Source organism: Sebastes fasciatus, chromosome 22 (assembly GCF_043250625.1).
Source record: "Sebastes fasciatus isolate fSebFas1 chromosome 22, fSebFas1.pri, whole genome shotgun sequence".
Taxonomy (NCBI): domain Eukaryota; kingdom Metazoa; phylum Chordata; class Actinopteri; order Perciformes; family Sebastidae; genus Sebastes; species Sebastes fasciatus.
The window spans coordinates 20,367,608-20,381,267 of NC_133816.1; the positions used below are offsets into that span (position 1 = coordinate 20,367,608).

The 13,660-nt window shown below is 38.0% G+C and overlaps 1 protein-coding gene across 3 annotated transcripts in view; it reads left to right on the forward strand.

Moving 5' to 3' along the window:
• The window catches only part of tbc1d14 (TBC1 domain family, member 14), a 51,883-nt gene extending 38,372 nt beyond the window's left edge, over window positions 1-13,511 (forward strand). For all 3 annotated transcript variants that reach the window (XM_074624789.1, XM_074624790.1, XM_074624792.1), the window contains 10 exons: window positions 597-679; window positions 774-891; window positions 1,929-2,035; window positions 3,814-3,894; window positions 4,102-4,187; window positions 5,838-5,909; window positions 7,562-7,690; window positions 8,889-8,998; window positions 9,107-9,365; window positions 10,083-13,511. In XM_074624789.1, coding sequence (XP_074480890.1) covers window positions 597-679; window positions 774-891; window positions 1,929-2,035; window positions 3,814-3,894; window positions 4,102-4,187; window positions 5,838-5,909; window positions 7,562-7,690; window positions 8,889-8,998; window positions 9,107-9,365; window positions 10,083-10,139 — 1,102 coding nt within the window. In that variant the 3' untranslated portion in view covers window positions 10,140-13,511. The remainder of the gene's footprint in view (window positions 1-596; window positions 680-773; window positions 892-1,928; window positions 2,036-3,813; window positions 3,895-4,101; window positions 4,188-5,837; window positions 5,910-7,561; window positions 7,691-8,888; window positions 8,999-9,106; window positions 9,366-10,082) is intronic.
• Window positions 13,512-13,660: the final 149 nt, after the last annotated feature.

Below are 13,660 nucleotides of genomic sequence, written 5' to 3' on the forward strand. Positions count from 1 at the left end.
ACAAAATATTCTGCTTGAATCCATAAGTGTTGGCATTTAGCCTTTCAAAAACAGTAGGATTGTTTCCGACTTGTGTGATCCAAACATTTCCAATAACTCCAGAGCGCTGTAAAGTCCAAAAGTCAACATTTATTGAAAATAGATAAGATGTAATCATTTCCAAAATTCACAACATGATAACTGACGAAATGTTCTGCTTCAATCCATATGTGTTGGCGTTTAGCCTTTCAAAAACAGCATTTTCACTGCAGTCAAACAACTGTTTGCTCTCCCGCTTGCCACACACAAAGGGAGGCCCGCACCTGTATTAACGGGGCGATTTAGCAGCAATAAATTAACAAAACATTTATTTTTTAGGGCGATAATGACGTCACAAACATTCAGAGCTTCATTCGAAAAATCTTCAACAGAAGCTTTGGATGTAAAGAAATTACATTCGCCTAGATGCAATGTGAAGGAAAGCTCCAGAAAAGCTACTAAATGGACCTTGAGTGTTGTGCCACACAAGCTTGCTCAACATGAATAATGCAAGTTGAGCTCAGAGAGCACATAGTCGCTCATCCATTTTCCTTTGCGTTGATGTACGTGTGTTGCAGTAATCTGCCTGCCAAGCCAGCCGAGGAGGCCCAGAAACACAGACAGCAGTATGAAGAGATGGTGGCCCAGGCCAAGAAGAGAGGTGAGCAATCAAGGTTTCCTTTACTGTCTTGTTCCAGAGCCTCTGAGCCTCTGTTTTGTATCTAACCACCTCTCTCCACGCTGATGTCGTGTAGAGTTGAAGGAGGCTCAGAAGAGAAAGAAGCAGCTGGAGGATCGGTGTAAGCTCGAGGAGAGCATCGGCACAGCCGCCCAGACCTGGAACCAGGAGATCTTGCCCAACTGGAGTACAATGTGAGTACAAACAACGGCCGTGTAGGGTCTTTAGGGGGAGATAGCAGGTCAACAGTAGACGTCACATAGAAGTGGTGTACATCCTCTGAAAGCTGTGAACCTGAAGATTAATTTGAGATGCAGCTCAGCACTGTGTCAAGTTCTTGTAGTCATAAATCAGAGATAAACATGAATTGTAAAAGTGTATAAGGGTTTAGAACATTATGATAGAAGTATATGATGGTCATTCTCATGCTCTATTATGTCTCATAAGTTGTTGCAGCAATTTTTGGGTTGATACCATTTGTTACACAGATTTTGATGCTATATTTAACCATTTTTTACCACTCGAGAATTAATAAAAATGATCAATAATCCCTCCAAAATACCACATTAAGACACCAAGACCTTGAGGAACACCATAGAAAAAGCCATGCTGTGATTTGGGATCAAAAACTTTTGACATTTTTTTAAGATTTCTGCAAGAATTCTGCATTTTTCGGCGACTGGATAGCGAGCACTTCTGATGTGTAAACTGCTCAGAAACCCCCTTATTGTCAATCTATAGCTAGGAAAGCCATCCATCCTCTGAATGCTCTAGGTCTGTAGTTTGTAGCTGTAAAGTTTCATGAGGCTGTGATTATCCTAGAGGTCACCACAGGTCATTTTATACAGTGAGGTCAAGTTTTTAAAAAATGGTCTCACTACAATGAAATGGCTCCTATGGGGACACAATTTATGTAAACTATATGTAAAACTGCATGGTTTTGCTCAAAACTGCATGTAATTATCATAAAGTGGGCATGTCTGTAAAGGGGAGACTCGAGGGTACCCATAGAACCCATTTACATTCACATATCTTGAGGTCAGAGGTCAAGGGACCCCTTTGAAAATGTCCATGACAGTTTTTCCTCTCCAAACTTTAGCCCAACTTTGGAGTGTTATTTAGCCTCCTTCCTGACATGGTAGCATGACATGGTTGCTACCGATGGATTCCTTCGGTTTCGTTGTGCTAAACGTTCCTCCAACATTGAACCCACATTCAACCTTTCCTCCAGGTGCACATCTCGACGAGTGAGAGACCTCTGGTGGCAGGGCATCCCCCCCAGCGTCAGAGGCAAAGTGTGGAGCCTGGCCGTGGGCAACGACCTCAACATCACACACGGTACGTGGGAACGAGTGTGTGTCTGAGAGTGTGTGTGTGTCTGAGAGTGTGTGTGTGTGTGTTATTTATAGCACATATCTGCCATAACTCTGCTTCACCTGTGACTGTCATGTCCTGATCTGCACTCTTTGTTCTTCACACCAACACAACACACCTGTATGTACTCAAACACGCATACCGTACACAGAGATGGGTGTAGCTCTTTGTCTCAGTGATAATTGAATAAGTGGCAGTGAGATGAATAGAAGAGGAAGGAGGAGTGCGTTCATTTAGAAGGAACACGGTTCAGTGATTCCCTCAGTACAAGAGGGAACAAGGAGCATCTCAATGAGTTCTCAACACACACACAACCCCGTACTTCTATCTTTGTGAGGACACTCATTGACGTAATGCATTCCTTAGCTCCTTACCCAGCACAACTACAAGCCTAATACTACACACAAGTTTGGAACGTTATTTAGCCTCCTTCCAAACAAGCTAGTATGACATGGTTGGTACCAATGGATTGAATGATTTAATAATTATATAGCTGGTAATTTAAATACATTTCCAGGAAAAGAATACAAAGTTATTTGATGTGTTTTATTTCCATGTCTGCTGATAAATAGATAATAATTAACATCTTTGAAATTTCTTTAAAACCTCCCTGAATCATGACATCAGCTACCAGGTTACATCTGTGTCGACAATAAGTCGCACAATGGTGAGATTTGTGTCTATTAGTTTTCCACCTCCGATGAAGAGCAGCCGCTTCTCAAGCCTAAGGGCCCTATTTTAACCATTACATGCTATTTTAGCGTATAATTATTAAAGGTCCCATATTGTAAAAAGTGAGATTTTCATGTCTTTTATATTATAAAGTAGATTTAAGTGCGATATAAATACTGTTAAACTATCAAAACGCTCAATATACAGAGAAATACACACAGCCCGTATTCTGAAATTGTGCGTTTGAAACAAGCCGTTAGGATTTCTGTCCATTTGTGATGTCACAAATATACAATATATATATATAGATCATTTCATGGTTTTTAACATAAACATTCTAAATGTGTCCCAGTTTATTTCCTGTTGCAGTGTATGTAAATAACATCAGCTGACAGGAGGTAAACATGGACCCAAACTGTTGCCTAGCAACGCAATTCCGTTGAAATGCACTAAAACGGAGCGTTTCAGGCAGAGGGTAAATACAGGTATATTCAGGCAGACAGTATGAGGAAAATAAAGTGTTTTTTGAACATTATAGCATGTAAACATGTTCTAGTAGAAACACAAAATACAAGTATGAACTTGAAAATGAGAACGATATGGGATCTTTAAATAATGTTTTTAATAAAGTAATTTTTCGATACATTTTGAGGTAAATATCGGGGTAATTCCAAAGCAATTTTAAATAGGTTATTTGCTTATTATCACCTAATTACCATGAAATTTGCGGACCTGTAAAATGAAGTGTTACTGGATGTGCTGGTGTTGAGTACCGTAAGCTCAGAGCTCGGACCACCAGTGCAGAGCTCTGTCATGTCTCATCACTAGAGGGCAGCGGCCACCGGCCGGGAGAGGTGATGCACTGCAACAAAATCACTGTCTTCTTTCCCCTTAATCACCTTTAGTGTTACTGCTGCAGAGTAATGTGAAGAGCTGAATCCTTTTATCACCTCAAGTGATAGTTTCTGTCCAGTCATCATGTTCTCCACTCAGTGTCTTTGGCTTCTGTCGTCCTCCCTTTCTTTCTCTCTTATTGATTGTACTGTGGTTGCTGTTATGTGTCCCTGCAGAGCTGTACAGCATCTGTCTGGCCCGGGCAAAAGAGAAGTGGAGGACCACGCCAGCACCTTCCTTAGAGATTGAACCTGAAGGTAGAGACACAATAGAACATCTCCTATCAGGGCTGGGACGATACACCTATCTCCCGACAAATCGATTTATTTTCCTATCATGTTGGGCCATATTAACTCACAGATCAATGTGACTAAAGTCAAGTTACTGTAATGTCAGATTAGAGGTTATACTATACATGTTTTATGATTTTTCCTTTGTGTTTTTATTAATGTTTTGTCTTCCAGATTCTGGTTCAGATCGGGAGTCGAGTCTGGAGCTGATTAAGCTGGACATCTCAAGGACCTTCCCCCAGCTGTGTATCTTCCAGCAGGTCAGTGAGAGAAGCTCAGCCACCCTTTATATACACTAATACTTCTGTTTAAACTGTACAAAACTGTTTCGTCTGTCATTATTGACATAAATGTGTCATTCAGCCTTTTATTCAATACAATGTTACCGTGGTAACCTTGGCAGGAAACAAGAGAAGCTCAGTGACATTACGCTGATATTATTCTATCAAAGTAAATCTGACACTGGGCTTTCTGGGAAAGGGTGTGTGTCTGCTTAATTTTAGCACTTCATTTATTCGTATCTTTCACAAATTTTACTTATATTTTTCGCATATTTCACAAACATTTTTCAGGGTTTTTTTTCACAAATATTTTTCAGGTATTTTTAGAAAAAATATTTTTCGGATATTTTTTCACAAATATTTTTCGGATATTTTTTCCAAAAAAAATTTCGGATATTTTTCAAACATATTTTGGATGTTAACCAGATTTTTTTTTTAAATTTTCCAGATTTTTTTCGGATATTTTTACACTAGTTGTTTTCCACACATTTTTCGGACATTTTCACTTATTTTACTAATATTTTTCGGATATTTCACTTATATTTTTCACATATTTTACTAATATTTTTTGGACCTTTTTCACTTATTTTGCTAATATTTTTCGGATATTTCACTTATATTTTTCACATAATTTACTAATATTTTTTTCGGATATTTTTCAAAAAAATGTTGGGATGTTTACCTGATGTTTTAAAATATATTATATGATATTTTGTAAATAACAGTTTTGTCTGTCAGTATTGAGAAAATGTCTCATTGAGCCTTTTAGTCAATACAATGTTACCGTGGTGACCTTGGCAGGAAACAAGCGAAGCTCAGTGACATTACGCTGATATTATTCTATCAAAGTAAATCTGACACTGGGCTTTCTGGGAAAGGGTGTGTCTGCTTAATTTTAGCACTTCATTTATTCGTATCTTTCACAAATTTTACTTATATTTTTCGCATATTTCACAAACATTTTTCAGGGGTTTTTTTCACAAATATTTTTCAGGTATTTTTAGAAAAAATATTTTTTGGATATTTTTTCACAAATATTTTTCGGATATTTTTTCCAAAAAAAATTTCGGATATTTTTCAAACATATTTTGGATGTTAACCAGATTTTTTTTTTAAATTTTCCAGATTTTTTTCGGATATTTTTACACTAGTTGTTTTCCACACATTTTTCGGACATTTTCACTTATTTTACTAATATTTTTCGGATATTTCACTTATATTTTTCACATATTTTACTAATATTTTTTGGACCTTTTTCACTTATTTTACTAATATTTTTCGGATATTTCACTTATATTTTTCACATAATTTACTAATATTTTTTTCGGATATTTTTCAAAAAAATGTTGGGATGTTTACCTGATTTTTTAAAATATATTATATGATATTTTGTAAATAACAGTTTTGTCTGTCAGTATTGAGAAAATGTCTCATTGAGCCTTTTAGTCAATACAATGTTACCGTGGTGACCTTGGCAGGAAACAAGCGAAGCTCAGTGACATTACGCTGATATTATTCTATCAAAGTAAATCTGACACTGGGCTTTCTGGGAAAGGGTGTGTGTGTGTATGAGTGTACCTTTTGGCCTGTTTGTTCCATTGTCTTCATTATTTCTTTGTTAATCATCAGGGCGGGCCATATCATGATGTGCTGCACAGCATTCTGGGAGCATACACTTGTTACCGGCCAGACGTTGGCTACGTAAGTCACACACACGAAACATAGCATTACATCCTTCTGTGATACATAAGCATATTTTATACTTATTCTCTTAATACCCACTTTGTCTACTGCACCTTTAAGAACACAGTTGTGTAGCCTCACAAGTGGGCTTGTGTGATGACTGTGTTTCTCTTATATGTGGTATCTTTTTGAGGTATTGTATTGTAGTACTACTCGTATATTATGAAAATTAAAAATAACACAGCACGGACTTCTCACCTACATAACACCTACGTTGTCTATTATTATCTGAAATAACCAATTTGGTTGTGATCTGTATGACTGGCAGCTTCCGGTATTTTATTTCCACTAAGTGTGAGGTGTCATTTAAGGATTATATTCAACTCTTAATGTACATTTATTGCATACAACCAAGACTTAAAGTCAGACCTTGTTAAAATGTGTAATTGTGCGTACAGGACAACGTCACTGATAGCTGTTGAAATGAGACACTAACCCCTCTGCAGCAGCTTCTCACTGAGCTCACATAGATGGTTAGTTTGTCATGTATTATGAGTTACAAATGATAGTTATTTATTGATATATTGTGTATTTTCACATATTGTACTCAAATTTGTTTTTATATTTTACAAAACATTTTTCACATATTTTACTAATATTTTTTAGGTCTTTTCACAAATATTTTTTGGATATTTTTCTCTAGTTTTTTCCACATATTTCACTTATAATTTTCAGATAATTTTCGGACATTTTCCACTAATATTTCCACATATATTTCGGACATTTTCACTTAATTTTTTCACATATTTAATAATATTTTTTGGATTTTTTTACAAATATTTTTCATATATTTTACTCATATTTTTGGGTCTTTTCACAAATAGTTTTGGGATATTTACTACATTTTTTGGATATTTTTCTAACATTTTGTGGATATTTACCAGATTTTTTATCGGATATCTTACTAATATATTATGAATATCTTTATCAATATTCTTTGGATATTTTCACTAATGTTTTTCACATTTTATTTTAACAACAACCTGCTTTTGTTTACGGCATTTTTAGTGTATTTTATGTCAGTTTAGTTAGATGAAGCCTTAAACACCTCATCACAGTGTCCAGCGTGGAACTCTCTAATTATCCAGTGGTATTAACAAAGTGATGAATGTCCTTTTGATGCTGAGCTCTTATATTGAACTCATGTTTGCACATCTGTAATTCTTCAAAGCCACATTCTGCATGTAGACGCTGCGGTTTGCCTCGCTGCTCCACGCGATGTGTACTTAGGTAGAAATGACTGTGTGACTTCCTGCACTGACCCCAACCCATCTATGCATTCACCTCTGTGCAGCTTCTTTTCTGTTTTGTTCTTTGCATCTTTGTTTGTGTCAGCATTTCATCTCTCTCCATCTTAATATCCAGACTGAAGCTCAACTATTTCTGATGGTAGATTACAGTTTTAAATCAGATTAAATAGAGCGTCTTGAATTAGCAACATAGTCGACGACGGCCGAGTGCTAAACTCCCCTCTAGCAGGTGTGAACTGTGTCTATTCTCTGCCCTCGCTTTTTAGAGATGGAAGTCAAAGCACACGTCTCATGATAACACCTTTTCATCCGAGCCCACAGTAAGACCACAGCTATTTTCTGTTTTGTGTGTGTGTTTAGGTGCAGGGAATGTCGTTCATCGCAGCAGTGCTGATCCTCAACCTGGACACGGCCGATGCCTTCATAGCTTTTGCCAACCTGCTCAACAAACCCTGTCAGATGGCCTTCTTCAGAGTCGACCACAGCCTTGTCAGTACACACACACACTTTTACAGATTTCCACCATCAAAACTCAACATACATTGCATGTAAACACACATCACACACCTGGAAGCTTTAAGCAGAAAGGTAGTTGTGTACACACCCCGTCATTTATTTAGGTATTTAGGTCGTTAAAAGGGAAAATTTGCCACCTTTTGGTGCGTATGATCACACCGGCGTGTTCATTCAAGCAAACTAATCTGAACACTGAGGTGGCGTCATGTCATATTGAAGTCAGATTGGTCTTTGGAAATGTATTCTTAATAAGTTTGACTAATTATTCACACAATTAAATTTGTTTTCTCCAAAATACAGTTATGTAGATGGTAGTTTTTAATTATCATTGATTTTATTTTTTATTTAATATTTATTCATTTTGTTTTATTTATTGTTGACTGACTATTTTATTCACCAGATATTTTTCGGATATTTTTCACTTGTTGTTTTCCACATATATCACTTATAATTTTCAGATATTTTGTGGACATTTTCACTAATATTTTTCACATATTTTACTAATATTTTTCGGACATTTTCATTTATATATTTCACATGTTTTACTTATATTTTTCGGGTCTTTTCACAAATATTTTTGGGATATTTTACTAAAGTTTTTCGGATATTTTTCAAAAAAAGATTCAGATGTCTATCCGATTTTTTTCCCCAGATATTTTTAATATTTTTCACTAGTTATACACATATTTCACTTATTTTCGGATATTTTTCGGACATTTTTCACTTATAATTTTCAGATATTTTACTAATATTTTTTGGGTCTTTTCACAAATATTTTTGGGATATTTACTAATATTTTTACATGTTTTTCTAATATTTTCTGGATGTTTACCTTTTTTTTTTTTTTTTAGATTCTGTTTTAGAAATTGCCTATGACATTCCCTGGAAGTTAACTTTTATTTTAAAGTCACTTCTTGGTCGCTTTTATTTTGAAGTCAGTTCTTACAAGCTCTTACCATAATGCCTAGTACATACACGTACCGCAGAATAACGTGCAGGTTAGTTTGTCTGTCTTTTTTGAAGTGGAGGCTGGCATCCTCCATCACCTTTTCCAACCTCAACACATATAAACTCTGGCGCTTCACTTCTTCCACTTCCTCAGACAGCTTATTGAACACAACGATGTTGTTTTTGAGTCACTCTGTAAGGCCACCTTCTCCTCTCTCTACAGATGTTGACTTACTTTGCGGCATTTGAAGTGTTCTTTGAAGAAAACCTACCAAAGCTCTTTGCACATTTCCAGAAAAACAGCTTGACCCCCGATATTTATTTAATCGACTGGTGAGTTTCTACCTTTTATTTTACGTTCTGTGTTGTTTCCTCCTCTCTGCCTCATTTCTCCAGCTTATGAACTGTGTTATATTAACTTATCCTCTCCGTCCCTCCAAGGATCTTCACCCTGTATAGCAAGTCTCTGCCGCTGGACCTGGCGTGTCGGGTGTGGGACGTGTTCTGCAGGGACAACGAGGAGTTCCTGTTCCGCACGGCGCTGGGCCTGCTGCGTCTCTACCAGGACGTCCTGACTACCATGGACTTCATCCACATGGCCCAGTTCCTCACCCGCCTGCCCGACCTCATCCCCCCCGACCAGCTCTTCCAGCAAATCGCCGCCATTCACATGAACAGCCGCAACAGGAAGTGGGCGCAGGTATGATGTTATAGCTTTTCTGTTTTAAGGGCTTGTAGGCTGGTAGGTCTGTCAATCGATTAAAATAGTTTATCGCACATTTTTTTATCTGTTCAAAATGTACCTTAAAGGGAGATTTGTCAAGTATTTAATACTCTTATCAACATGGGAGTGGGCAAATATGCTGCTTTATGTAAATGTATGTATATATTTATTATTGTAAATCAATTGACAACACAAAACAATGACAGATATTGTCCAGAAACCCTCACAGGTACTACATTTAGCATAAAACAATATGCTCAGATCATAACATGGCAAACTGCAGCCCAACAGACAACAACAGCTGTCAGTGTGCTGACTTGACTATGACTTGCCCCAAACTACATGTGATTATCATAAAGTGTGCATGTCTGTAAAGGGGAGACTCGTGAGTACCCATAGAACCCATTTACATTCACATATCTGGAGGTCAGAGGTCAAGGGACCCCTTTGAAAATGGCCATGACAGTTTTCCCTTGCCAAAATTTGTTGCCACTTTGGAGCGTTATTTAGCCTCTTTCCCGACATGGTTGGTACCAGTGGATTCTTTAGGTTTTTGTAGTTTCATATGATGCCAGTATCTTCAATCCAACTTTAAAACTGAGCCCACTACAACCTACAAATCACAAGTTGCGTTAACATATTAAAGAAATCACAGAGTCTTGCTTTTAACTGTACCTCCCTGCATCTCCTCAGGTTCTGCAGACGTTACAGAAAGATCCGGATCGAGGCAGCCCGGTGCTGAAGCGCTGAGCTGAGGACCATCACACACATTACCGGACTCAACCAGTTCCCCTCCAGCCCTCCTGGGGGGGAGGGGAACTGGACTCTCAGCAGGCCGGATGGACCTGAGAAAAGACCTTTTAACCTCAGCGGGACGTATCTGGTTGTATCCGCTGTGATAAACCTCGACCCGAGAGCTCACTGCGTCACCGCTCTAAAACTGGAACCAGGAACCCTGGAGGGGGTGAAAAGGAACACGAGGCCTTATTTCTCCCCAGCAGCGGACTGGAAAGTGTAGCTGGCCCGAGGCTGAAGAATGTATCACACACTCCCCACATGCAGCAGGATGATCCAGAAGGAACCACAGAGATACCAGATATCAGATCATCCACGTAGATTTGAATGATCTGCCGTCAACACTCTTTGTAGCTGCAGTTCCACTTGTCTGTTCTTTAAATGTGGCTGTTTTTATGACAAAAACAAACAATCTTTAAAAGATTCGGTCAGGGAAAGAAATAGTCGCAAATCCAGAGTCCGATATGTGATTGACGGTGTTGAAGTGGAACCTCAGCTTGTGTTTCTGCACCTTTTAATTCCCCCTTAAGTCATTCCTTCGGTTTGATTTTGTGCTTTTGCATTTGTGTGTTTTATCCTGAAACCATTCCATGAAGTCAAAATCCCCACGAAATGCACATAACCGTCACGCTGAAGACATATTTGGTGTCTCTGAGAGCGCCACGTTGTTACATTTGTTTTTTGAAGGTCATACGCTGCCTGTAAAACTTGAGTTTTACGGTATATTTATGTCGGTGAAACTGGAGTAAATGACGCTGCTGTTAGACGACACACACAACATACGTCCCCCTGGCCTTAATGTTGGAGGTACATTTCAGCTTGTTAGTGATTCCTGATGTCTTGGTGTGAGTGTGGTGTCTGTAAATGTATTTATTTAATATTTATCATAAACTTGTTCCAGTCAAATGAAGGGTTGTCGCTGAGCGTCTCCCCCACCCGAGCAACATACTTGGTTTAAACAACACATGTGCATGCAAACAAAGTAAAAGCAAGTATATGCTGCACAGCAACTTGACAATCAGCCGCACGCGGCGGCTTCTGTTGAGTATCTGTGGCGTCAGTCCTTCAACAGAATCCGTCCGACTGGTTGTTCAGCCTTGCAAATCAGTGATTTCACCCATTTCGTACGGTTTCTCATTGCGTTTTCTCGAGCATAAGATGCCACAGCTTCACCGTGGCATGTTTTGTTTGTTTGCAGATTCTTATTTCCTGTCAGATGTCAGCGGTAACTGTAACTGTCATCAGTCGAGCTTCGTGGCCGCGACGCTGTGTTCACAAACTGTGGTTGAATGTGTCACTTCACCTGACCAGCAGTGGGCGGGGCCAGTATTTACTTCACTGGTGGTTGAGGTTTTATTACCAGCATTTTATTTTAGATTTTAGTAGTTAGTACGTGGCATTTCTTGGTAATCAGCTAAAAAAAAGAAGTGAAGTTCCATTTTACTGTTGATTATAACGACATATTAGGGCCATTGTAGTAAAAAATATGGAGCCGGTGGAACGGGGGAAAGAAACTCACAAATTTACGAGAAAGAAATTGGATATTCTCTGAGATTAAAGTGGTAAATTTACGAGAAAAATAATCAAATTAACGAGAAAAAACAATAAAATTACGAGAAAAAAACTTTGATATTCCCTGAGTTTAAAGTGGAAAAATTTACAAGAAAAAAAAAACAAATTTTATGAGAAAAAAATTGATATTCTCTGAGATTAAAGTGGTAAATTTACAAGGAAAACAAATCTAATTTATGAGAATAAAATCTTTGATATTCTCTGAGATTAAAGTGGTAAATTTACGAGAAAGAAATCATATTTCCGAGGGGAAAAAATCTAATTTACGAGAAAAAAACGTGGATATTCTCTTTGTTTAAAGTGATTAATTTACGAGAAAAAAAACAATAAAATGTACGAGAAAAAACTTGGATATTCTGAGATTAAAGTGGTAAATTTACAAGAAAAATAATCAAATTAACGAGAAAAAACAATAAAATTACGAGAAAAAAACTTTGATATTCCCTGAGTTTAAAGTGGAAAATTTACAAGAAAAAAAAAACAAATTTATGAGAAAAAAATTTATATTTTCTGAGATTAAAATGGTACATTTACGAGAAAACAATCATATTTACGAGAAAAAAACTGATATTCTCTGAGATTAAAGTGGTACATTTACAAGAAAAAACTCAAATCGGTGCGTTGTTTTCTTCTGAAGTAGCCCAATTCACAGCAAAGTCGGGTGCCTATGATAATATGGTGATTCTGGGCTAAAACCCCAATTATTTCCTTCTCGCTAAATCAGATTATAAGTATAAAGTATAATTTGCTTCGGTCGTCAACCACAAGCATTAATACACGGCAAATGGTGGCGTCCGTGGTATCACGAGGTTAATCCAACATGGCATATTACCCCCCCCCCCCCCCCCCCCCCCCTCCCTCCCGCGGGGAATGTAATATTATTTATTTTGTACCTACAATGGCCCTGATAGAGTTGATAGGATATCTTTGATCCCATACAGGAATATTGCACACATTTTGCACAGTTCATCAAATGAACTATACGTTTGTGCAGAAATCTGAACAGATTTTCTCAGCCAACAATCGTTGAAACTAAAGACACAGTAACTGGTGTTATTGGTTTGTGAAGCTGCTTCATCTCATGCGTTGTGCTGCTGATTTGTTTATGGTGGACTTCCTTTTGTGCCGTGTACTATTTGACCTTTTAATGTTCCCACTGAAGCTGTAAAGAAACGCCTGGACCACAGCTGAAGTATATCTCATCATGTTCTTGGTTTTAAAAACAGGAAGCGCCTTTCATTTCATGCAGCACACCGCAGGACTGCAATAAAGCTTTTTTGCACATACATGTAAGCCTTTTGGAGTTGTGCCTCGCAGCATCGCTTTGTGTCGCAGGTTTTAAACGCCGTTCTTTCCGCCGCCTTTTTTTATTTTTCTCTGTGCTTAAATCGTGGAAATGCAAAGTGTGTTTCATGTGTATGTTTGTTGTAGTTACTAGTTCGTTGTTACATTAAAGGCTGGCCTGTGTACGAATCGACCCTCCCAGCTCCACCAACACTACCTACTGCAACCTCTGTATGATCCACAACGGGCCGGACACACAAAATTGAAGATTTGAATAAATATGTGCTGTAATTTCTTGGGTTCTGTTTGTTTTGCGTTGCCTGTTTGTGTTTTCGTCAAGAGACCTGTTGTACTGTAGACGACTGATGGACATCCACGGAGACAGCAGAGGGGTTACCATGCAACTTTATCTCACTTGAACTGTACATAAACAACGGTTTTATTAAAATAAAGAGCTGTACATATAACTGATTTTGCCTCATCAACTTCAACTTGCAAGTGCATGCTTACATATCTAACTCCAGACAGTGTATATAATATGAACGCATTATTGAGTTAGGGGCTGTGATACTTTGAGCTACATCTCTGGGCCGACCGCAACTGCATTTCCTGTCATCTAC